This window comes from Carcharhinus amblyrhynchos, chromosome 6, assembly GCF_965287045.1.
Source record: "Carcharhinus amblyrhynchos chromosome 6, sCarAmb.v2.hapA, whole genome shotgun sequence".
Taxonomy (NCBI): domain Eukaryota; kingdom Metazoa; phylum Chordata; class Chondrichthyes; order Carcharhiniformes; family Carcharhinidae; genus Carcharhinus; species Carcharhinus amblyrhynchos.
The window spans coordinates 125339683-125366343 of NC_137329.1; the positions used below are offsets into that span (position 1 = coordinate 125339683).

At 45.4% G+C, this 26661-nt stretch overlaps 1 protein-coding gene across 1 annotated transcript in view; it reads right to left on the reverse strand.

Annotated features, from left to right (window-relative positions):
- The window catches only part of LOC145344387 (uncharacterized), a 126768-nt gene that overhangs the window by 31391 nt on the left and 68716 nt on the right, over positions 1–26661 (reverse strand). The window contains exon 11 of the mRNA XM_080191515.1: positions 21030–21287. Within this exon, the coding sequence (XP_080047641.1) occupies positions 21030–21287 (258 nt within the window). The remainder of the gene's footprint in view (positions 1–21029; positions 21288–26661) is intronic.

The following is a 26661-nucleotide window of genomic DNA, read 5'->3' on the forward strand; positions in this document are numbered from 1 at the left end:
GCCTGGTACCTTGGCACTACCAGCCTCGCTGGTGGAAATGGAGGCCACACAACAGCTCCCCCCGGGAGGCCAAGGGCTGGGTGAGGATGGCCCTTGTGCAGTGCCATGCCAGCCTGGTACCCTGGCACTACCAGCCTGGCATGGCACTGCACAAGGGCCATCCTCACCCAGCCTTTGGCCTCCTGGGGGGAGTTGTTGTGTGGCCTCCATTTCCACCAGCGAGGCCAGATGACAGTTCCCCATTTATGGGGAGCAGATGTTTTCCTCACCAGAGAGAACCTCGACTATCGTGGATAAAGTATTTTTCACTGCAAAATCCATTCTGTGCTCATATGTTGCCTCCTGAGTTTTCTCCTGTCAGTAGAAGGTGTAGAGTTTCTCTTTAAGGGATCTACTTTGAGCAAAGTCTAGTTTCTTGCAGCACAACAATGTCCACTATCAGATGTAACCCCTGGCACTTGTACTCTACATCAATCAAGCAAGAGTTTGTAACTGGTAGCTGTTTCTTTTCGTGTTGTGCCAACTTAACCCATGAAGCTGGAGCTTCCTCCTGGGGGCACAGCCTGTGTGGAGTTCCTGAACTGCCCAAACCTCGACATTGCTGGTATTACCCAAAGGAAAAGGTGAAGCCAGCGTGGTTTGGTAGCAGCACAGCTGCGGGAACTGTTGGAAAGCTGCCTGATAACTGGCAGGTTACCACCTCCAGGAATCCATTCTGGCTTCTCTGTCAGGATCTGCTCCCTCAGCCTTTTTCTGCCCCAGGACACCCACGAGAAAACGGGGTTATTCAGCTGGGGGTCTGGTTTGGGCACCAGGGTTTAACCACACACCAGTGGGCCTTTATGCCACATGCCTGGGGACCCAGCCTCCTCTGAGTCCCCGATAGTTTGGTCAAGTTCTGTGAGGTGCTCATTTTTATGTATTATCACCATGGCGAGGTGATACAATAGGATTTGTTGATGGGACGAACACACTTGATACATCATAATAACCCAGACACACACAAAGATTTAACAGGGTAGATCATGAAACGACCTCCTGCGATACAGAAATCAAGAACCAGAGAACTTAATCACAATATTAGAGACAAACCACCTTCACTGCAAAATAAGGAAAAACTTTTTTTCACTTGAATGGCAACCTCTATTTGTTATAAAGTATTTTTTGGAGTGTGGTCATGTGTGTTGTTGGAAATGTATCAATTAATTTCCACACAGCAAAATCTCACAAACAGCGAATGCTAATGACCAGATAATTTGTTTCTAGTGATGTTCAGTAAAAGGTCTCACAACACCAGGTTAATTTGGTAGCACAAGCTTTTGGAGCGCTGCTCCTTCATCAGGTGAGTGCAGTTGCAGGTGAGTTTAGTGAGGTTGGTTGAGGGATAAATATTGGCTATGATGCCACGTAGAACTCCCATGTATTTCTCTGAAATAGTAATGTGGGAGTTTATACATCTGGCCATGAGATGGATTTATCTTCCAATAGGTGGCATCTCATAGAATCCCTAAGTGCAGAAGGAGTTCATTCAGCCCATCGTGTCTGCACCAACCACAATCCCACAACCCCATGCATTTACCCTAGCTAGTCCCCCTGACTCTAAGGGGCAATTTGGCACGGCCAATCCACTCGCAGGGTGCAATCAGCCCAGGTTTTGTGCTCCAGCCTTTGGAGTGGGACTTGAAACTACACCTTTAGCCTCGGGTGAGACTGCTACCCGCTGAGCTGCGGCTGACAGCTACGCAAAGAGTGACTCTGGTCTTCCAATTCCTCACATTCTAGCGACAGATGTGAAGTTTATTTGGCACAACATTCTTTAAAAGCTTCACAGACAGGGATAGGAAACAACAAAGAATTAGGTGCAGCTTTTATGTTGCACAGATGTTTATGAAATTTTTCTTTTCTTTGAAAAAGGATCTTTTTATCAAAGCAAAAGAGAAAACAAAATGCATCAATTAATGCCGCCACATTGTCTGAAATTGCCTCTATAGAATTTCCTGAAATTAATTCCTTGTATCAGCTTTCGTGTCATTAGAATGCCTACAATGTTGTCCCTTTGTTCATGCCATACATTGACTGAGATAAGCTTTATATTCTAAGGACACTGATGGTATGAAATCCGCTAATTGTAGGTTTTACATTTTCAAACATACCTTTACAGGGGGTTGACTTTATATAGCATGTTTGGTACAGCACACTTAAGTAACTGTCCTTTCAATTCCAATATTGCAATTGCACCTTTTAACAAATATATATACATGTACCACACCGGGATAGGAAATGATTCACTCTCTCATGACAGTGTCAGGAAACACTCCAGAGTACCTCCAGCTCAAATCATTCATCACAACAGACATCCAACCTGTACAATTCCTCAGGGAAAGTAGCATGATGAAAATATAGAAACATAGAAGATAGGAGCAGGAAGAGGCCATTTGGCCCTTCGAGCCTGCTCCGCCATTCATCACGATCGTGGCTGATCATCCAACTCAATAGCCTCATCCTACTTTTTCCCTATAACCTTTGGCACCATTTGCCCCCAGAGCTATATCCAGCTGCCTCTTGAATACATTCAGTATTTTGGCATCAACTTCTTCCTGTGGTAATGAATTCCATAGGCTCTCTTTGGATGAAGAAATGTCTCCTCATCTCCGTCCTAAATGTTCTACCCTGAATCTTCAGACTGTGACCCCTAGTTCTCGACTCCCCCACCTTTTTGAGAATATCTTCCCTGCATCTATCTTATCTACTCCTGTTAGAATTTTATAATTCTCTATGAGATCCCTCCTCATTCACCCGAACTCCTGCGAAAACAATCATAACCTTATCGTTCGCTCCTCAAACATCAGTCCCGCCATCCCCGGAATCAGCCTGGTAAACCTTCACTGCACTCCCTCGAGAGCAAGAACATCCTTCCTTAGAAAAGGAGACCAAAACTGCACACAATACCCTAGGTGTGGCCTCACCAAGGCCCTGCGTAGTTACAACAACACATCCCTGCTCCTGTTCACAAATCCCCTCACAATGAAGGCCGTATCCTGGTTATATTTGGAAATGTTTCAGTGCCGTCCGATTAAAATCCTGAACAGAGTTTTTGTTACTTCCAGACTGGAATATTCCAATGTTCCCCTGACCAACCCTCCATCTACCATCTGCGGCACGGTGGCACAGTGGTTAGCACTGTTGCCTCACAAAGCCAGGGACTCGGGTTCGATTCCTGGCTCAGGTCACGGTCTGTGCGGAGTTTGCACATTCTCCCTGTGTCTGCATCAGTTTCCTCTGGGTGCTCCGGTTTCCACCCACACTCCAAAGATGTATGGTTAAGGTGGATTGGTCATGCTAAGATTGCCCCTTAGTGTCCAGAGGGTCTAGTTAAGATGAACGCACAGAGTTATGGGGATAGGGCCTGATGGGATTGTGGTCGGTGCGGACTTCATGGGCCGAATGGCCTCCTTCTGCACTGTAGGATTCTATGATAAACCTCATCTCCTCAAATTCTTCACAGTCTCTATCTGTTACCCAGTCTCATTTACCCCTCACTCCCGTCCTCTCTGGCTTCTGGTGAAGCAACACCCTGATTTTAAAATTTTCATCCTTGTGTTAAAATCCCCCATGGCTTAGTCCCACCCGATCTCTATAACCTCTTCCAGCTCCACAAACCTCCAAGATCTCTACACTCCTCCGATTCTTATCAATGCTCAATTATCATCTCTCCACCATTGAGAAGGAGCACAGCGACGGTTTACCAGGCTGATTCCTGGGAGGGCAGATCTGTCACAAGGAGAGACTAAACTGGTTAGGATTACATTCACTGGAGTTTAGAAGAGCGAGGGGGGATCTCACAGAAACTTATAAAATTCTAACAGGATTAGACAGGGTCAGAAAGAATGTTCCCAATGCCGGGGACTCCAGAACTAGGGGGTCATAGTTTGGGGGTAAGGATAAACCTTTTAGAACTGAGGTGAGGAGAAATTTCTTTGCCCAGAGAGTGATGAATGTGTAGAATTCACTATCAAAGAATGTAGTTGAGGGCAAAACATTGTCTGAATTTCAGAAAAAATTAGATGTGGCTCTTGGGGCTAAAGGGATCAAGGGATATGGGGGTGGTGGGGGGGGGGGGGGGGGGGGGCGGTTGCGGTGGGATCAGGATATTGAATTTGGTGATCAGCCATGATCACAATGAATGGCAGAGCAGGCTCAAAGGGCCAAATTTTGACTTGATTTATTATTATTACACGTATTAGTATATAGTGAAAAGTATTGTTTCTTGCGCGCTATACAGGTAAAGCATATCATTCATAGGGAAGGAAAGAAGAGAGTGCAGAATGTAGTGTTACAGTCATAGCTAGGGGTGTAGAGAAAGATCAATTTAATACATGGTCAGTCCAATTCGAGAGTCTGACGGCAACAGGGAAGAAGCTGGTCATGAGTCAAGACGCTGCGGCAACAGATGAATGGACACCGCTCGACAATCAACAGGCAGGAGTGTTCCCTTCCTGCCGGGGAACCCTTCAGCAATCACAGGCATTCAGCCTCTGATCTTTGGGGAAGTGTTCTCCAAGGCAACCTTCAGGATACACAAGAACGCAGAATAAGAACATAAGAGCTAGGAGCAGGAGTAGGCCATCTGGCCCCTCGAGCCTGGTCTGCCATTCAATAAGATCATGACTGATCTTTTCGTGGACTCAGCTCCACTCACCCACCCACTCACCATAACCCTTAATTCCTTTACTGTTCAGAAATTTATCTATCCTTGCCTTAAAAACATTCAATGAGGGAGCCTCAACTGCTTCACTGGGGAGGGAATTCCACAGATTCACAACCCTTTGTGTGAAGAAATTCCTCCTCAACTCAGTCCTAAATCTGCTTCCCCTTATTTTGAGGCCGTGCCTCCTAGTTCTAGTTTCACCCACCAGTGGAAACAACTTCCCTGCTTCTATCTTATCGATTCCCTTCATAATCTTATATGTTTTTACAAGATTTCCTCTCATTCTTCCGAATTCCAATGAGTATAGCCCCAGTCTACTCAGTCTCTCCTCATAAGCCAATCCTCTCAACTCCAGAATCAACCGAGTGAATCTCCTCTGCACCCCCTCCAGTGCCAGTATATCCTTTCTCAGGAAAGGAGACCAAAACTGTACACAGTAACTCCAGGTGTGGCCTCACCAGCACCTTATACAGCTGCAACATAACCTCCCTGTTTTTAAACTCCATCCCTCTAGCAATGAAGGACAAAATTCCATTTACCTTTTTAATTACCTGCTGCACCTGCAAACCAACTCCTTGTGATTCCTGCACAAGGACACCCAGGTCCCTCTGCACAGCAGCATGCTGTAATTTTTTACCATTTAAATAATAGCCCATTTTGCTGTTTTTCCTACCAAAATGGATGACCTCACATTTACCAACATTGTACTCCATCTGCCAGACCCTCGCTCACTCACTTAGACTATCGATATCCCTTTGCAGACTTTCAGCATCCTCTGCACACTTCGCTCTTCCACCCATCTTAGTGTCATCTGTGAATTTTGACACACTACACTTGGTCCCCAACTCCAAATCATCAACATAAATCGTAAACAATTGCAGTCCCAACACTGATCCCTGAGGCACACCACTAGTCACTGATCACCAACCAGAAAAACACCCATTTACCCCCACCCTTTGCTTTCTGTTAGTTAACCAATCCTCTATCCATGCTAATACATTACCCATAACACTGTGCACCTTTATCTTATGAAGCATTCTTTGGTGCGGCACTTTGTCAAATGCCTTCTGGAAATCCAGATACAGCACATCCACAGGTTCCCCATTGTCCACTGCACATGTAATGTTCTCAAAGAATTCCACCAAGTTAGTCAAACATGACCTGCCCTTCATGAACCCATGCTGCGTCTTACCAATGAGACAATTTATATCCAGATGTCTCGTTATTTCTTCCTTGATGATAGATTCAAGCATTTTCCCTACTACAGAAGTTAAGCTAACCAGCCTATCGTTACCTGCCTTTTGTCCATCTCCATTTTATAAACGCTGAACAGAAACTGATAGCCAAGTTCCACACACATGAGGGCGGCCTCAACTGGGACCTTGGGTTCATGTCACACTATCAGTAACCCCCAGGACTTGCAAAATCTCACTAACTGTCCTGGCTGGAGGCAATTCACACCTCTTTAACCTATGCTTAACCCACTCGCATTTTCTGTACCTGTAAAGGCTTGATTACCTGTTAAGACTCGCATTCCAACTATTATCTTGCAGTTGAGTTTGTGTCTATATATGCCCAGTTTGTGAACCCAACTCCCACTCACCTGATGAAGGAGCAGTGCTCCGAAAGCTCATGCTACCAAATAAACCTGTTGGATTTTAACCTGGTGTTGTGAGACTTCTTACAATTGGTATGTGCCCTCTGGTGCCAACACTGGTAGCTGGCAGAGTGTTTTGTGAGCTGGAATGTGATCAGATCTACAAATGGCCTATCCCCTCTATGTTTCTATGCTTTTCAGCTGCCTGAGCTCCAAGTTGTGGAATTCCGTCCCTAAAACTCTACCACTTTCTACCTCAATGTGCTTCTTTAAGAACTTTATTTTTGACCAAGCGTTTAGTCTCTCCAGCTAACAACTTTTCTATTTTTTTTGGCTTGGTGTCTATTTTGGATAATTGAAGGCCTCTGCAATGCTTTTCCAAGCTGTATAAATGTAAGCTGTTTAGCTGCTGTAATCAGGGAATTCTTCACACAGAGAGCAAACCAGATCCAGGTAAACTAGCCGAGATGAAAGTCTGGAAATTCCATAAAGCAGAGAAGATAAAGTGAGGATGTAATCAGAGTGTTTAACATGATGAAGGGCTTTTATTGAGTAAATAATCAGAAACTGTTCCCACTGACAGCAGGGTCAGGAACCAGAGGACATAGATTTAAGATAATTGGCAAAAAAATAAAAAGAGGGCGGTGAGGAGACTAGATGGGCTGAATGGCCTTCCTTATCTGTAATTACCTTGGAGTTTTATGCATCTCTGAAAGTGGTATTTCATAATTCCAGGCCTTTTGTGCTGACACTGGTAGCTGGGAGAATACTTTGTCAGCTGGAATGTGATTATATCAACAAAAGGTAAAGGGGGAGCCCTCAGAACCAGGGCAAAGATTCTCAGTTTGACCGACTGTTTTATTGTGCTGTTTGGCCTTGTGTGTGTGTGTGTGTGTGTGTGTGTGTGTGTGTGTGTGTATAAACACCCCCACCCTGTCACCTTCCTCCCATTCCGCTGTCAGTCACGGCTCTGTGAGTAGCACTCTGTGTTTGTGTTTCAGAAGGTGGTGGTCCCACTCCAGGGACTTGACCACATTGTCCGGGAGGACACTCCCAGAGCGGTACTTGGGGGACTGCTGCACCGTTGTTCAGGTGAGATGCTAAACTGCCGAATATTAGCGATCCGATAACACTATTCTGAAGAGAAGCAAAGGAGTGAGTGGAATCGGCTGCCGTCGGTGGTGGTAGAGCTGAACTCGTTGGGGTCTCTTAAGAGACTTCTGGGCGAGTACATGGGATTTAATGGGATTGAGAGTTATAGATAGGCCTGGTAGGTAGGGATAGGATCAGCACAACTTGTGGGCCGAAGGGCCTGTTTGTGCTGTAGTGTTCTATGTTCTATGAATTCTCCTTGGTGCCCTGTCTAATCTTTATCCCTTAAGAAGCATCATTAAAGTCAGTGATCTAGCCATTAACGCATTGCTGCTTGTGGGATCTTGCTGTGTGCAAATTAGCCTGATGCTTTTTCTATATTACAGGAGTGCTTGTCCTTTAGAGAATGCTTCACTGTCTTGATAGCTGCTGCCTATACATGTTTGCCCTTTACCTGCCACCTCTGCATTAACTGGCCTTGCCCATTCCCACTGCGCACTACAATGGTCAAGGCTCCGGTATGTGGAGCGACTGGGCCAGGCCAGGCCATAGCTGTGCCCTGCTATGTTGTTATTGTGGGCACAGTTCCAGCTGTGTGTCGCTTACAGCTGGAAACAGCACTTTGCTTTCTTAAACTTTCAAAGGGTGGAAGAAAAATAAAACGCTGACAAGTTTTAACATCAGATGTGGTTTTTATCTGTGGTCAGTTTCAGCATGAATAGGTGCAGACTAGCAGATTAAAACTGATAAGGGAAACTAAACAAATTACATGCTATTATTCTTCAATATTACTATGATTATCAGGCACAATGAGCGAATAATAAGGAGCATTGTGAAAGGTGACTCTCTGGTTCACTTAGTGTAATGAGCTCTTTTACAGAGTTGCACAGTAAACAACAGCTGCCTTTATTAATCACTGATCAATGTCTTGCTGTTTGCTTGCTTTTCTAATTGTAATTCAATTCCACTTTTAATCGTCTATCCTGCAATAGGCTCTGATAATCCAGTCAATACTCTGAAGCGGAGGCTTAGATTCCTGATATGCTATTTCAGCTGAAAAGGTTCCCGTTTCCACTTTGATCAATCCTGTTTCAAACTGTAATCATTTTCTTCCTTCAAATGTTTAGCACCGAATGTAATATTTGTAAGGATTGTAACTTTAGTACTTCCCCTCGGGTTTACAGCGCAGTCAGGTGCAAACGTGCAGGTGCAACTATTCCACAGCTTAGCACAGGGACTTGAGTGTGCCAGTTTTTATTCTGGCTCTGTGTGAATGAAGGAAGGAGAGGAGAGAAGGGAGGAGCGAGAGAAGGGAGGAGGGGGAGGGGGGATGAGAGAGGAAAAGGGGAGAGAAGAGAGAGGAAAAGGGGAGAGAAGGAGGGTGAAAGGAGAGGGGAAGTGGGGAACAGGAAAAGGATGAAGACAGGGAGAGGAGAAGTGGAGTGGAGAAGAGAAGAGAGAGAAGAGGGTGAGAGAGATGAAAGTGGAGGAGGAGAGTGGTCGAGAGATGGGATGGAGAGGGATGAAGGAGGGTGAGGGGTGAAAGAAGAATATTGGCACATTGCCTTCCCATTGTGTTTGTCACAATGGTCAGAGATGAGGAAATAGCTTCAGTCCATTGAACACAATTTGTATCCTATTCACCGCAATTTTAATAGTGAGATTACCTTTTTGAATAATGTTCATAGAATAAATGATTCTGAAAATCATTCTTATATCACAACATAACCGATAACTGTCAGAGCTGGAAACCTTCAAATTGACATTTTATATCACAGCGCCATCACCATCAAAAAGAATTAAAGGTGTGATTTGCCCAAACAACCCTAACATTAACCCTAACCCGAACTCTAACCCTAACCCAACCTACACTACCCTAACCCTAACCCGAACGCGACTCACACTACTCTAACTCTAACCATACCCAATCCTAGCCCTAAACCTAACCTACCCTAGCCTTAACCCTACCCTGAACTCTAACCCTAATGCTAACCCTAGCTCTAATCCTATCCCAAACCCTGACCCTAGCCTGAATCCTAACACTGACCCTAAACTGAACCCCAACACAACCCAACCCAACTGTCCCCAACCCTATGCTATGAAACCCTAACCCACCTTACCCAACCCCTATCCTACCCAGCCCTATTCCTACCCTATCCAACAGTACCATACCCAACCCAACCCTAACACGAACACAACTCAACCCTCCACTAATTGACACCCTAAACCTAAACCTTACCCAACCCTCCCCAGCTAACCCAAACCCTAACCTTACCCAACCATCCCTAACTAATCCTATCCCTAATCCTAACCCTAACCCTATCCTACCTGAACCCCTACCCTAACTTACACGACCTGAACTCTAACCCTACCCTATAACTTTCACTCCTGGATATCCAACACAGAATATATTGAGTAATGAGGTGCGGTGGAGCACAGTGTCGGGTAGAGAGTTTGGTTGTGACAGGCTTCCCACATCACAGAGTCACAGCTTTCAGCCTGGTCTCTGTCACCAGACACAGGAGTGGAAGCCATGGAGAGAGAGAACATTTCATACCCTGGCTGCTCACTGCTTGCGAGAGGCAGTATACAAGCATGGTCACCATGGTACCTTCAGAGCCACCCTTTCAGTACCAGAAGGTTCAAGCACTAGATGGCTGAAAAATAAATTTAGAAAAACAGGAAGAGGTCATACAGCCTCTTAATTCAACCATTTCTGATCTGTATCTCAGCTCCATTTTCCAAACTTTATTGCATATCTTTTGATGTCCTTACCAAAAATCTCGCCAGCTCAGTGTTATAAGGTCCATTTGATCCCAGATCAACAGTATTAGAAACAGGCGTTTAGCCAAGATGGATACATGGCTGGAGAGATGGTGTGGGATTTCTGAGATACAGGGACTGTTTTTGGGTCAGTGGGACCTGTACAACCTGGACTGGTTGCACCTGAACTGAAATGGGAGCAGCCTCCTCACAGGAGAGTTGCTAGTGCTGTTGGAGAGGCTTTAAACTAACTTGACAGGGGCGCGGGATCCTGAGAGAAGGTTCAGCAGGGGGAGATGCACAAATTAGAAGACACAACAAGTGAGGCAGGAAGGCATTGTGGTTATAGGCCAGTTTGCAGATGATACAAAGATATGTAGAGAGACAGGTAGTATTGAGGAAGCTGGGGGGGCTGCAGGAGGATTTGGACAGGTTAGGAGAAGGGGCAAAGAAGTGGCAGATGGAATACAATGTGGATAAGTGTGAGGTTATTCACTATGGAAAGAAGAATGGAGGCATAGACTATTTTCTAAATGGAAAAATGTTTAGGAACACAAAGGGAATTGGGAGTCATTGTTCAAGATTCTCTTCAGGTTAATGTGCAGGTTCAGTCGGCAGTTAGGAAGGCAAATGCAGTGTTAGCATTCATATCGAGAGGGCTGGAATACAAGAGCAGGGATGGACTTCTGAGGCTGTATAAGGCTCTGGTCAGACTCCATTTGGAGTATTGTGAGCAGTTTGGTGCCCCGTATCTAAGGAAGGATGTGCTGGCCTTGGAAAGACCTTTAAATGCCATGTTTGTGATCAGAACTCCCCACTCACCGGATAAAGGAACAGCGTTCCGAAAGCTTGTGGCGTTTACTACCAAATAAACCTGCTGGACTTTAACCTGGTGTTCTGAGACTTCTTATTGGAAAGGGTCCAGAGGAGGTTCACAAGAATGATCCCTGGAATGAAAAGCTTTTTGTATGAGGAGCGGCTGAGGACTCTGGGTCTGTACTCCTTGAAGTTTAGAAGGATGAAGGGGAATCTAGTTGAAACTTCCAGGATACTGCGAGGCCTGGATAGAGTGCACGTGGAGAGGATGTTTCCACTAGTAGGAAAAACTAGAAGCAGAGGGCACAACCTCAGATTAAAGAGACAGTCCTTTAAAACTGAGATGAGGAGGAATTTCTTCAGCCAGAGAGTGGGGAATCTGTGGAACTCTTTGGGGCAGAAGGCTGTGGAGGCCAGGTCATTGAGTGTCTATAAGACAGAGATGGATAGGTTCTTGATTAATAAGAGGATCGGGGTTATGGGGAAAAGGCAGGAGAATGGGGATGAGAAAAAAATCAGCCATGATTGAATGATGAGCAAACTCAATGGACCGAGTGGCCTCATTCTGCTCCTATGTCTTACAGTCTTATGATCCAGCACAAGGGAGTTTAACAAGATTGGATGGTATTTACTTAAATGCAAGGAGTCTGATGAACAATGCAGATGGGTTGAGGCACAAATTAAAACATGGAGAAATGATATCAGTGCTGTCAATGAGACATGGTTCAGTGAAGGGGTAGGATTGGCAGCTCAATTGGCAGGATATAGGATCTCCAGGTGAGAGGCAAGACAGGGAAGGAGGTAGAAGAGGGGAGGGTCTCTCAATTTTGATCAGGGAATCAATTACAGAAAGGAGGGAGGGACAACATCTGAGAAGATTCTTCAAATGAAGCCATATGGATAGAACTTTAAAACTAGAAGGAGCAATCACATTGCTTGGAGTGTTCTATAGCCCCCTAACAGTCTGAGAGAAATAGTAGAGCAGATATGGATGATCAGATGGACAGGTCAGTGGCAAATGGAATTCAATCTGGATAAATGTGAGGTGATGCACTTGGGCAGGACAAACAAAACAAGGGAATACATGATGAACGGCAGGATCTGGGAAGCCCCAAGGGTCAGAGAGACCTTGGTCTGCTACCTTGCAGGGTAGGTGGATACAGTGGTTAAGAGGGTGTATGGTATACTTGCCTTTATTAGCTGAGGCATGGAGTTTCCGAGCAGGGAGGTTATGCTGGAAATGTACAAAACATTGGTTAGGCCACAGCTAGAGTATTGTCTGCAGTTCTGGAATCCACATTATGGGAAGGATGTGATAGCGCTGGGAAGGGTGCAGAGGAGATTGACCAGGGTATTACCTGGGTCAGAGAGTTTTTAGTTATGAAGAGAGATTGGATAGACTGGGCTTGTTTTCCTTGGAGCAGACGAGACTGAGGGGGGATATGACTGAGGTGTATAAAATAATGTGGGACAAAGATAGAGTAGATAGGAAGAAAGTTTTCCCCTTGGTAGAGGGGTCAATGACTAGGGGGCAGAGATTTAAGGTAAGGGACAGGTGATTTAGAGAGGATGTGAAGAAATACTTTCTCATCTAGAGAGTGATGGGAGTCTGGAACTCACTGCCTGAAAGGGTGATGGAGACAGAGACCCTCATAATAAGTATTTAAATGTACACTTGTGGGGTCAAAGAATACAAGGCTATGGGCCAAGTGCTGGAAAGTGGGATTAGAATAGTTCAGTTGTTTGTCTTTGACTGGTGCCAGCATGATGGGCTGAAGGGCCTTTTTCTATGTTATGGACCTCTATGACTCTATAATGGGGAGGAAAAAGTCACTTAAAAGTTACAGTGACTATCCGCAATGTGTGGTCTGAAGGGAGGGTGGAAACAGATTTAATAACACCTGACAGGAGGGAATTTGATGTGGATTTGAAGGGGAAAAATACGGCAGGGCCAAAAGGAAATAACAGGGCCAGCACAGACCCGATGGGCCAAGTGGCCTTCTGTGCTGCGAAGTTCGATTAAATGCGCTCACCAAAAACAAAAAGAATAATCGATGATGTGGGTGGCACAGTGGTCAGCACTGCTGCCTCACCGCGCCAGGGACCCGGGTTCCATTCCGGCCTCAGTCATATGGAATTTCCACATTCTCGTGTCTACGTGGGTTTCTTCTGGTGCTCCAGTTCCTTCCCACACACCAAAGATATGCGGGTTAGAAGGACTGGCCATGCTAAATTGCTCCTTAGGGGACTAGCTAGGGTAAATGTGGGGTTATGGGGATAGTGCCTGGGTGAGATCATGGTCAGTGCAGACTTGATGGGCTGAGTGGCCTCCTCCTGCACTTTAGGATTCTATAATAACATTTTTTAAATAGATCTCAAGTTGCCGCCGATTAATGCGTTATCATCGGCTCCTTAATTGTCCAATATGATCCATTATTTCAAATTAGCCAATGACCTTGGCTCCTGATCTTTCAATTCAACAGGCAGATACCCTGGGGCAGATTATTAACCCTGGGCCCTGGCTGATCTCATTTGCACAACAAAATATTATTTGTCTTTCCAGTATTAGACCAATAATTATCTCTTATAGCTGCAAACATGCTAATAGTTTACAGAGTAAAGACATGTCATAAAGTGAACTCAATCAATGGCTCTGTTACAGTTCTAACCATGTGTTATCAATGAAGGCAAACAGATATGGCTGAAGTGCATGATAAGGTTTAACATAGAAAGGGCAATATGGGATCTCCAAAAGTAATCCACATAATCCTAATTGATTAAATATTGAAATGTTTAACGAGGCATGCTGAATTTTACTCCAATGCAACGTGCCCCATCTGATCTTTCTCTTGATTCTATGCCTGGAGAACTCTCTGCTCCAGTAACATTTCAAAATTACTTTTGAGTTTGGGCACATTCATGAGGGCAGTGATCTATGTTGGCAACCTTGGCTCAGTCAGAAGGTTGTGGTCAAGCACCATGCCAGAAACTTGGGCAGTATTTCTCACTCGTACTGCTGCCTCACAGCGCCAGGGACCCGAGTTCAATTCCCGGCTTGGGTCACTGTGTGGAGTTTGCATGTTGCCCCCATGTCTGCGTGGGTTTCCTCCATTTTCCTCCCACAAGTCTGAAAGAAGTGTTGGTTAGGTGCATTGGCCATGCTAAATTCTCCCTCAGTGTACTCGAACAGGTGCCAGAGTGTGGCAACTAGGTGATTTTAACAGTAACTTCATCGCAGTGTGAATGTAAATCAACTTGTGACACTAATAAATATACTTTTACGTGTCCCTGCCGGGTATGTTTTCAGCAGGGTCCATGTAAAGTAGAGTGGGGGTGGGGTGCCCAGGACGGGAAAGACAGAGTCCCCTTTTTCCAAGATTCACCAATCAATTCAGAAATCACAGAAGTGCAGCAGTAAAATGATAATTGTTGGCATGTGGATGTAAATATCATTGAATATTTATATAGCGTGGGTCATTAATATGAAGGACCACGATGATATAATGCAGTGTTAGTTTGTGATCACCTACAGCTGATCCAACCGTGACTATTAAACCAGGAAATACAAACTTTACTTGATGCCATCGTGCAATATTGTCAATTTGACAGGGGAATATCCCGTTAGTTATTTATTAGACTGTACATTGATTTCAGTGACTGCCTTAGCCCTCATTAACACCTTCCGCACATTGTACCATGTGGACACACAGAGAGGAAATTCATATAACAGCAAATTACTCCGGATGCTGGAATCTGAAACAAAACAGAAAATGCTGGAGAACCTCAACAGATCTGACAGCATCTGTGGAGAGAGAATAGAGCCAACATTTCAAGTCAGGATGACTCTTTATCAGAGCTCAAAACTTTGGCTCTATTCTCTCTCCACAGATGCAGTCAGACCTGCTGAAATTTTCCAACATTTTGTGACAGGAAATTCCTATTTGGAGGAAAAATTCAATACTTGCAACCCAGATAAATGGCACAAGAACTTTTCCATTCTATAGAAGAATTAGAAGACTTTCTCCTGCCTGAGTGCATGATATTATTCAATATCATAATTTCATACAAGGGTGGAATTGGATTTAATCAGTATTCTCACAGGTTGAAAGAACAAATGATTCCTGAGTAACTAAGTGGAATAATTGAACAACACAGGTGAGAAGCATTGGTGTCTCCAGGTGTCTCTGTGCAACATTACTTTTAAGAAGCTAGGGGAAAAGACTGAGTGGTTCACAATTGTTTCTGTGTTTTCTTTAGTAGCAAGTCCGAAAATTCTGCTAATTACTGCTTCTCACTACAATACATTTTCAATACCTACTTTGCAACACAACTTTACCATGAAATTTCATTCCTCAAAAAACTCATTAAAGTACCAAGATAGACAGGGATAATAGGTAAGTAGACAAAAGGACAAGATTGAAGTCAATAAAAAAGACTACTGAGCATCACGCGCAGTATGAAACAGATTACTGATTCTGCATGAGCCCATTACATACATCTGGTAATTTAATCTCACAAAGATAAAGGCAAAATACTGCAAATCTGGAATCATACAATCCCTACAGTACAGAAGGAGGCCATTCGGTTCATTGAGCCTGTACTGATAACACTCCCACCCAGGCTTTATACCCATAACCACACATATTTACCCTGCTAATCCCCTAATCCCCCTCACACTAAGGGGCAATTTAGCATGACCAATCCACCCAACCTGCACCTCTTTGGATTGTGGGAGGAAACCTGAACACCCAGAGGAAACCCACGCAGACATGGGGAGAACGTGTAAACTCCACACTGACAGTCACTGAAGCTGGGAATTGAATCCGGATCCCTGGCGCTGTGAGGCAGCACTGTTAACCACTGTGATGCCGTGCCGCCTGATCTGAAACAAAACAGAAAATGCTGGAAAATCTCAGCAGGTCTGACAGCAGAAGTGTCATCCTGACTCAAGACGTTGGCTCTGTTCTCTCTCTACAGACGCTGTCTGACCTGCTGAGATTTTCCAGCATTTTCTGTTTTTGCTAACCTCACAAAGCCTATCTTCCATCAGCCGCAAGATAAACAGATCTCCAGCCATGATTCCACCCTCTGCTCACAAGATAATAGTGAATGACAAAGTTCATCTCACCCAGCTCCTGTCACCCATCTGGAATGACATAACAAACAGAGTACAGAAAAGAGACAGAGAATCTGGTGAACTGATGCAATGACAATAATCTCTCTCTCAATGTCAACGAAATGAAGGAGGTAGTCATTGACTTCAGGAAGTGTAGTGGAGAACATGCCCCTGTCTAGCTCAATGGGGATGAAGTAAAAATCATAGAATCGTAGATTTGATAATAATGCTCGGGGGTTTCAAGTTTCTCGGTGTCCAGATCACCAACAACCAGCCCTAAACCCTCCTTGATAGTTAAGAAAGCCCCACCAACACATCTACCGTCTCAGGAGGCTAAGGAAATTTGGCATGTCAGCTACAACTCTCACCAACTTTTACAGATGCCCCATAGAAAGCATTCTTTCTGGTTGTATCACAGCTTGGTCTGGGCTCCTGCTCTGCACAAGACTGCAAGAAACTACAAAGGGTCATGAACAAAGTCCAGTCCATCACACAGCAGTGCAGAGAACTGACCGCACGGCAACACAGAGAAACTGACCGCACGGAAACACAGAGAAACTGACCGCACGGCAACACAGAGAAACTGACCGCACGGTCTCATTGAGACGTATAAGATGATGAATGGGATGGATAGGATAGAGGTGGAGAGACTCTTCCCGCTCAAAAAAGACAGTAGGACTAGGGGGCACAGCCTCAAGATAAAGGGGAGGCGGTTTAGAACGGAGTTGAGGAGGAACTTCTTCACTCAAAGGGTGGTGAATCTCTGGAATTCTCTGCCCGTTGAAGTGGTGGAGGCTGCCTCGCTAAATATTTTTAAGAAGCAGGTTGATGGGTTCTTGATAAGAGAGGGGATTAAGGGTTATGGGGAGAGGGCGGGAAAGTGGAACTGAGCCAAGACAGATCAGCCATGATCTTATTGAATGGCGGGGCAGGCTCGAAGGGCTAGATGGCCTACTCCTGCTCCTATTTCTTATGTTCTTATGTTCTTATGAAACACAGAAACTGACCGCACGGAAACACAGAGAAACTGACCGCACGGAAACACAGAGAAACTGACCGCACGGAAACACAGAGAAACTGACCGCACGGAAACGCAGAGAAACTGACCGCACGGAGACACAGAGAAACTGACCGCACGGAGACACAGAGAAACTGACCGCACGGCGACACAGAGAAACTGACCGCACGGCGACACAGAGAAACTGACCGCACGGCGACACAGAGAAACTGACCGCACGGCGACACGGAGAAACTGACCGCACGGCGACACGGAGAAACTGACCGCACGGCGACACAGAGAAACTGACCGCACGGCGACACAGAGAAACTGACCGCACGGCGACACAGAGAAACTGACCGCACGGAGACACAGAGAAACTGACCGCACGGAGACACAGAGAAACTGACCGCACGGAAACACAGAGAAACTGACCGCACGGAAACACAGAGAAACTGACCGCACGGAAACACAGAGAAACTGACCGCACGGAAACACAGAGAAACTGACCGCACGGAAACACCGAGAAACTGACCGCACGGCAACACAGAGAAACTGACCGCATGGCGACACAGAGAAACTGACAGCACGGCGACACAGAGAAACTGACCGCACGGAAACACAGAGAAACTGACCGCACGGAAACACCGAGAAACTGACCGCACGGAAACGCAGAGAAACTGACCGCACGGCGACACCGAGAAACTGACCGCACGGAAACACCGAGAAACTGACCGCACGGCAACACAGAGAAACTGACCACACGGCAACACAGAGAAACTCACCGCACGGCAACGCAGAGAAACTGACCGCACGGAAACGCAGAGAAACTGACCGCACGGAAACACCGAGAAACTGACCGCACGGCGACACAGAGAAACTGACCGCACGGCGACACAGAGAAACTGACCGCACGGCGACACAGAGAAACTGACCGCACGGAAACACCGAGAAACTGACCGCACGGAAACACCGAGAAACTGACCGCACGGAAACACCGAGAAACTGACCGCACGGAAACACCGAGAAACTGACCGCACGGAAACACAGAGAAACTGACCGCACGGCAACACAGAGAAACTGACCGCACGGAAACACAGAGAAACTGACCGCACGGAAACACAGAGAAACTGACCGCACGGCAACACAGAGAAACTGACCGCATGGCAACACAGAGAAACTGACCGCACGGAAACACAGAGAAACTGACCGCATGGCAACACAGAGAAACTGACCGCATGGCAACACAGAGAAACTGACCGCACGGCAACACCGAGAAACTGACTGTATAGACCATAAAATCTGGAGGTTGCCTTCTTTGAGCCCATTTCCCCCTTCACTGCCTGCCTGTCTGTCCATCCTTGGGGTTTTTATAGAGTCCTCCCTTGTTAGGACAGATCAGCTGCAGGTTGGGTGAGTCATGTTTGGGTATTCCAGTTAGTTTAACGCCGTTTGTCTTGTTACCGTGAAAGGGAAGCCAAGTCAAGACTTGCTGATGTGGGAGGTTGGGAGAGGAGGCTGGAGTCGGGAGGGGTGTGGGGGATTGTGCCTCTGTGATGATCAGGGACAGGGGCGAGAGGGGGTCATGTCACTCAGTGATGAGGGGACCTTGTGCAAGGGGATCCAGGGGGGTGGGGTGGGTGGGAATAAGGGAGTCAGTAATGTTGGGGGGGCAGTTTCAGATGTCTGTGGGGGGGGGGAGGGAGAGGATGGATTTAGCCTGTGGGGGTTCTATCAGAAGAGCTGGGGTTTTTTTTGTAGTTTTTCTGCACATGCACAGTTTGTGACTCCATTCTGAGTTGCCGGCTGGCGGGTGAATTAGGCCCCGCCCACTGCCTCCAGTGGCTAGAAACCGTCGAGCCCATTTTTTCAATCACTTAGGACATATGATTGGGTGTGAAAACTCATCCACAAAATGGTCAGGAAGTCTCTTGTTTTCACACCAGATGCACCCTTAGAAAAATACTCAAAAAATTCTGCCCAATTGCTAGAGAGTCATACAGGTTTACAGCATGGAAACAGGCCCTTCGGCCCAACATGTCCATGCTGCCCTTCTTTTTAAACCTCTAAGTTAATCCAAATTGCCCACATTTGGCTCGTATCCCTCCAGACCCCTCTTATCCATGTAACTGTCTAAATGCTTTTTAAAAGACAAAATTGTACCCACCACTACTACCCTCTGGCAGCTTGTTCCAGACACTCACCACCCTCTGTGTGAAAAAATCGTCCTTCTGGATACTTTTGTATCTCTCTCCTTTCACCTTAAACCTATGCCCTCTAGTTTTACACTCTCCTACCTTTGGGGAAAAGATATTGACTATCTAGATGATCTGTGCCACTCATTATTTTATAAACCTCAAAAAGATCACCCCTCAGCCTCCTACGCTCCAGAGAAAAAAGTCCCAATCTATCCAACCTTTCCATATAACTCAAACCATCAAGTTCTGGTAGGAACCTAGTAAATCTTTTCTGCACTCTTTCTAGTTTAATAATATTCTTTCTATATTAGGATGATCAGAACTGCACACAGTATTCCAAGTGTGGCCTTACCAATGTCTTGTACGACTTCAACAAGACATCCCAACTCCTGTATTCAGTGTTCTGACCAATGAAACCAAGCATGCTGAATGCCACTCTGTCTACCTTGACTCCACTTTCAAGGAACTATTAACATGTACCCCTAGATCTCTTTGTTCTGTAACTCTCCCCAACGCCCTACCATTAACTGAGTAAGTCCTGCCCTGGCTCAATCTGCCAAAATGCATCACCTCACATTTATCTACATTAAACTCCATCTGCCATTTGTCAGCCCACTGGCCCAATTGATCAAGATCCCATTGCAATCGGAGATATCTTTTCTCACTGTCTATTATGCCATCAATCTTGGTGTTATCTGCAAACTTACTAACCATGGCTCCTATATTCTCATCCAAATCATTAATATAAATGACAAATAACAATGAGCCCAGCACTGATCCCTGAGGCACACTGCTGGTCACAGGCCTCCAGTTTAAAAAGCAGCCCTCTACAACCACTCTCTGGCTTCTGTCAAGAAGCCAATTTTGTATCCAATTAGATACCTCACCCTGGATCCCAGGAGATTTAACCTTATGCAGCAACCTACCATGCGGTACCTTGTCAAAGGCCTTGATAAGTCCATGTAGACAACATCAACTGCACTGCCCTCATCTACCTTCTTGGTTTTCCCTTTAAAATCTCAATCAAATTTGTGAGACATGATTTTCCACTCACAAAGTCATGCTTCCTGCCTGATGCCATCAAAATTGGCCTTGCCCCAATTTAGAATTTTAACTTTTGGGCCAAATCTTTCTTTCTCCATAGCTATCTTAAAACTAATGGAATTATGGTCACTGGTCCCAAACCGATCCCTCACTTTCTGTCACCTGCCCTTCCTTAGTTCCCAAGAAGAGGTCAAGTTTTGCCCCCTCTCTAATTGGGCCATTCGCGTACTGAATGAGAAATTCCTCCTGAATACATGCAACAAATTCCTCTATGATTAGACTTTTGATTCCAGATTTTTATTCAATGCAGATTTCACCACCTTCCATGATCCCCAAAGCATTATCCTCCGTCTCTCTTCCAGTGACAATACCATAACACCACCACTTCCCCAATTTGGGAACTGGGAGTACTGAACGGATTGAGGCAAAAATGAATCATTGCCTCAGCTGGAAGGAATATCGGGGGCTTTGGGCAGGGAGGAGAGGGAATGGACAGTTGTTACATCTCCTGTGTTTACACGGTAAGGTGCTGTAGGAAGGGGTTAGGTGTGTGGAGATGAGGAAGGAGGTTCTGCATTGTCAGTGTGTGGCGCTGGATGTCAAATTAAGAAGCAGAAGCTCAAAGTAACAATTTCTGGATTATTTCTGGAACCACGTGCATTGAGCAAATCAGGCTAGAGAAATGATTGGTTACTCACAGTCTTTAAAGTTGGAGACATATTTCACCCCCGAGCCTTGCACTCCAGAGGGTCTTGTTGCCCGTAGCTTTTCAAAGGTCCGCAAAGCTTTTGCTTTTCGTGCTTGCACTTGCCGCACTCTCTCCATCTCCGCCAGAGCACCATGGCTCAGCCCTGGTGAAGTCTGCCTGTGAATGTGACTCGTCAGCGAAGCCTCAGTTACCCTCTTGCTCGGAACATGGTTTGTGATTGAATCCAACCCTGCATTTAGTTGAGTGGCTCGATGTGGCAACAAGAATCAAAAAGAGGTCAATGGAAAAAAGGAGAACATTAATTTCAATAGGACATCTTCAGAACATTCAAAGCATGTCACAACAGTTGTAATGCAGTAAAACATGGCAGCCAGTTAGTGCACAGCAACCTTACTGAGACAACAGCAAGATAAATTACCAGACAACCAGTTTTAGTTGGTGACTGGGGAAGAATAATACAAGAACACGATAATTAGGAACAGAAGTAGGCCATTCGGCCCATCGAGCCTGCTCCACCATTCAATACAACCATGGCTGATCTTAGGCTTCAACTTCATTTTCCTGTCATGCAAGGTCAGGTCTCTCGGTGACACAGTGGTTAGCCTCATAGCACCAGAGACCCGGGTTCGATTTCCAGCTTGGGTCATTCACTGTCTCTGAGGAGTTTGCACATTCTCCCCGTGTCTGCATGAGTTTCCTCCGGGTGCTCCAGTTTCATCCCATAGTCCAAAGATGTGAGGTTAGATGGACTGGCCATGCTAAATTGTCCCTTAGTGTCATGGGGACTAGCTAGTGTAAATGCATGTGGTTACAGTGATAGGTCCTGGGCGTGATTGTGGTTGGTGCAGACTCGATAGGCCGAATGGCCGCCTTCTGCACTGTAAGATTCTATGATTCAATATCCTTTAATTCCCCAAGAGACCAAGAATCTGTCTCTCCCAATCTTAAATGTATTCAATGATGGAGCAACCACAATCCACTGGGGGAGAGAATTCCAAAGATTCACCATCCTTTCATTGAAGTAATTCATCTGTCCTAAATTGCCCCTTATCCCAAAACTTTAGGTTCCTCAGCCAGTGAAAACAATCTCTCAGCGTCTACCCCAATCAAACTCCCTCAATTTGATAACTCCCTTATGTTCTTATATAAACTCCAGAGAATATAAGTTCAATTTAGTCAGCCCCTCATCATTTGGACAGTCCATTCATCCCAGGGACTAATCCAGGGAACCCTTCACTGCATCACCTCCAATCTCAGTATATCCTTCCTTAAAGGTGGAAATGAAAACTGCCCACAGTATTCCAGATGTGGTTTCACCAAAAACATCTTCAATTGTAGCAGGATTTCTTTCTTCCTGTACTCAAATCCCTTTCAACGAAGGCAACGTTCCATTTGCCTTTCTAATTGGCGGCTGTATCTGAATACTAACTTTCTGCATTCTTCATACCAGAACACCCAACTCTCTTTCAACATCAACACTTATGAGTTTCACCCATTAAGGAAATGTTCTGATTTTCTATTCCTATGACCAGCATGAATTATTTCACATCTCCCCACACTGCAATACCAGAAATGGGTGGCTTGTATTTTGAGGACAGGTTGCCCACTCACTCTGACGAAAGGTTCATCCAGACTCAAAATGTTGGTTCTATTCTCTCTCCACAGACGCTGTCAAATCGGCTGAGATTTTCCAGCATTTTCTGTTTTTGTTTCAGACTCCAGCATCCACAGTCTTTGACCATCTGTCCATATTTGTTTGCAGTTCTCTGTGCCCCCCTCACAGCTCACCTTCCCACCTAACTTGGTATCATCAGCAAACTAGTTTCCAGGTCATGTGGGGAGAATTGCCCCACACTTTACATAGTAAAGCATATTTATTAGTCACAAGTAAGGCTTACACTGATTCCTCTAGTTGCCACACGCTGGTGTCTGTTTGGGTCAATGCACCTAACCAGCACGTCTTTCAGACGGTGGGAGGAAACCGGAGCACCCGGAGGAAACCCAGGCAGACACAGTGTGAAAGTGCAAACTCCGCACAGGCAGTGACCCAAGCCGGAAATTGAACTCGGGCCCCTGGCGCTGAGAGGCAGCACCACTTGTGCCACCGTACATAATTATTGGATATGAGCACAGATGGGGTTTAAATTCTTACCCGAATGACAGTACAGCATTCCCACAGTGGATTGTAGGTCAGGTCTCTGGAGTGGGGGCTTGAACCCCCAAACCTTTGAACTCAGTGTGCAAGGGTGCTGCCCACTGAGCTGATACATTACCCTGAGTGAGATAAAGGGAAAGGCAGTGACTGTGGAAATCTCACTGTTCTTGGTTTTGTTCATTGCAGCTTGTTTACAAGGTTTTCCCAAGAACTGGAACATTTACTGTGCTGTGGAGCCTCTGACTGAAATTCCAAAGATGTTGACAGCTCCCCTCGTTTGAATTGCTGGTGAAAGGATTTCCTGGTTGATTGACATTTGGCTCATTGGACCAGCCCTCCCTTTATTTACCAATCACGGCTCTCTTTATCAATTCTGACAAAATGTCACTCAAAGTAACTGTGGGGCAGGAACGGGGGAGTGGGGAGCACTGGGGCGAGAACAAAGAGAATCAAATCCTTCTGAAGGATTTTCTAACAGTCAGCAAAGACCTAGCAGGGCCAGTGTGTGGTCCAAGGAACAATCATTCCCTCGGCATCCTCCAGCTCTGCCGAAGACTTACTGCTCTTACACCACCAAATAAATGTTAAACTATCCCATTAATAGATTGTGGTCTGCAATGATTATCTGCAGTTAACCTGCTCCGTCCAAACACTGCACTCTTTCGGGTACACCCTGCAGCTGAATGCTAAATACATCCAGCAAGCCATCACTTGACAATCAACATTGTTGGGATTGGTGTAAAAATAGGAACCTCGTTAACTTTCTGCTAATTTGTCACCATCAGAAAAAGAAATTGAATTACAACATCTGCTGAAACTGTACAGTGAGTAAGCTCGACAATATACTCTCCATCAAGAATTTATTAACTCAGTTTATTGGATAGTTCAATCTTTTCACCAAAGGAAATGCTTTTAATTGTGTCACTAAAATATTAAAAGAACAGGTTGTCTGGGAGCGATTTTCCATCAGCCAAAGCAGAACAACAAAGAGATCCAGTACTAAGGATCTAGCAGTACATGCTGGGGAGCTAGAGATAAACATAGAACAGAAAAATAGAAACTAGAAGCAGAAGTAGGCCATTTGGCCCTTCAAACCTGCTCTGCCATTCATCTTGATCATCAAAAGCAATATCCTGATCCCCCCTTCCCCCCATATCCCTTGATCCCTTTAGCCCCCAGAATCTAATTTCTTCTTCAAATCACACAATGTTTTGACCTCAACTATATTCTCTGGTAGTGAATTCCACACCTCACCCCCTTGAAGAAATTTCCCCTCACCTCAGTCCTAAAAGGTTTACCCTTTATCCTCAAAATATGACCTCTAGTTCTGGACACCCCCACCATCGGGAACATTCTTTCTGAATCTATCCTGTCTAACCCTGTTAAAGTTTTATAAGTTTCTATGAGATCCTCTCTCAGTCTTCTAAACTCCAGTGAATATAATCCTAACCGACTCAGTCTCTCCTCATATGGCAGACCTGTTATTCCAGGAATCAGCCTGGGGTAGCAAGTCTCTCCTCAAAGCCTGATATTGGTAGTCAGGGAAGTGTTAGAATCTATGATAAAGAGGAGAATGAGGACAATGATATGTAATTTAAGGAGGGAGATTGCAAAGTTCTTGAGTGAATTGATATAGGGAAGGTAAAGGTTTTGGGGATGTTGGCAGCCTTAAAAGTGGATAAATTTCCACGTGCAGATGGATTGTGTCTCTGGCTGCAGGGGGAGGCAAGGGAGGAGATTGCAGGGGCTCTGACCCAAATTTTAAATTCTTCTCTGGCCACAGGGGAGGTGCCCGAAGACTGGAGAACAGCTAATATGGGTTTGCTATTTAGGGAGGGTTGTAGGGATAAGCCAACAAGTCAGTGAGTCTCACGTCAGTGGTAGGGAAACTATTGGAGAAAATTCTAAAGGAGAGCATCTATCTCCATTTGGAGAGACAAGGTTTGATCAGGGAGAGTCAGCCTGGGATTGATTTTTTGTGGAGATAACCAGGTGTGCAGATGAGGGTAGTGCGGTTGATGTAGTTTATATGGATTTCAGCCAAGCCTTTGACCCGTAGGGGAGAACTTGTAAAGAAGGTAAATTCACATGGGATACAAGGCAATTTGGTCAAAATTGGCTCAGTTGTAGGAAACAAAGGATGATGACAAAAGACTGCATTAGTGTCTGGAAGCCAGTGTCCAGTGGTGTATCACAGGGATCTGTGTTGGATTCCCAATTATTCATCATTTATATAAATGACATTGATGACTATGTGGGGAGTAGGATTAGTAAGTTGCAGATGATATAAAGATTGGCTAGGTGGTTAACAGTGATGCTGAGTGTCTTGGTCATGAAAAGGTATAGAAGGATGGTCAAATGGGCAGATAATTGTGTACAGTTCTGGTCACCCTATTATAGAAAGGATATTATTAAACTAGAAAAAGAGTGCAGAAAAGATTTACTTGGATGCTACCAGGACTTGATGGATTGAGTTATAAGAAGAGTTTGGATAGACTGAGACTTTTTTCTCTGGAGCATCAGAGGCTGAGGGGCTATCTTATAGAGATCTATAAAACAATGAGGGGCTTAGATCAGCTAGATAGTCAACATCTTTTCCCAAAGGTCAGGGAGCTTAAAACTAGAGGGCATAGGTTTAAGGTGAGAGGGGAGGGATACAAAAGGGTCCAGAGGGGCATTTTTTTCATACAGAGGGTGGTGAGTGTCTGGAACAAGCTGCCGGAGACGGCAGTAGAGGCGGGTACAATTTTGTCTTTTAAAAACGTTTAGACAGTTACATGGGTAGGATGGGTATAGAGGAATATGGGCCAAACGTGGACAATTGGGACTAGCTTAGAGGTTAAAAAGGGACGGCATGGACAAGTTGGGCTGAAGGGCTTATTTCCATGCTGTAAATCTCTATGACTCTAAGTGGCAGATTGAATTTGACACTGAAAAGTGTGAGGTGATGCACTTTGGATGGAATAATCTGATAAGGAAGTATTCAATGAGTGGTATGACACTGGGAAGTTCTGTGGAGCAAAGGGACCTTGGCATGCTTGTCCACAGATCTCTGAAGGCAGAAGGGTATGTTAGTAGGGTGGTGAAAAAGGCTAATGTGACGCTTACCTTAATCGAGGCATGGATTCCAAAAGCAGGAAAGTCATGTTGGAGTAATATAGAACGTCGGCGAGGCTACAGCTAGAATCCTGTGTGCAGTTCTGGTCGCCACATTATCGGAAGGATGTGATTGCACTGGAGGGGGTGCAGAGGGGATTCACCAGGAGGCTGCCTGGGATGGAGCGTTTAAATTATGAAGAGAGGTTGGGTAGGCTTGGGTTGTTTTTGTTGGAGCAGAGAAGACTGAGGGGCGACCTGATCAAGGTGTCCAAGATTATGAGGGGCATGGAGAGGGTGGATAAGGAGCAGCTGTTCCCTTTAGTTGAAGAGTCAGTCATGAGGGGACGTAGGTTCAAGGTGAGGGACA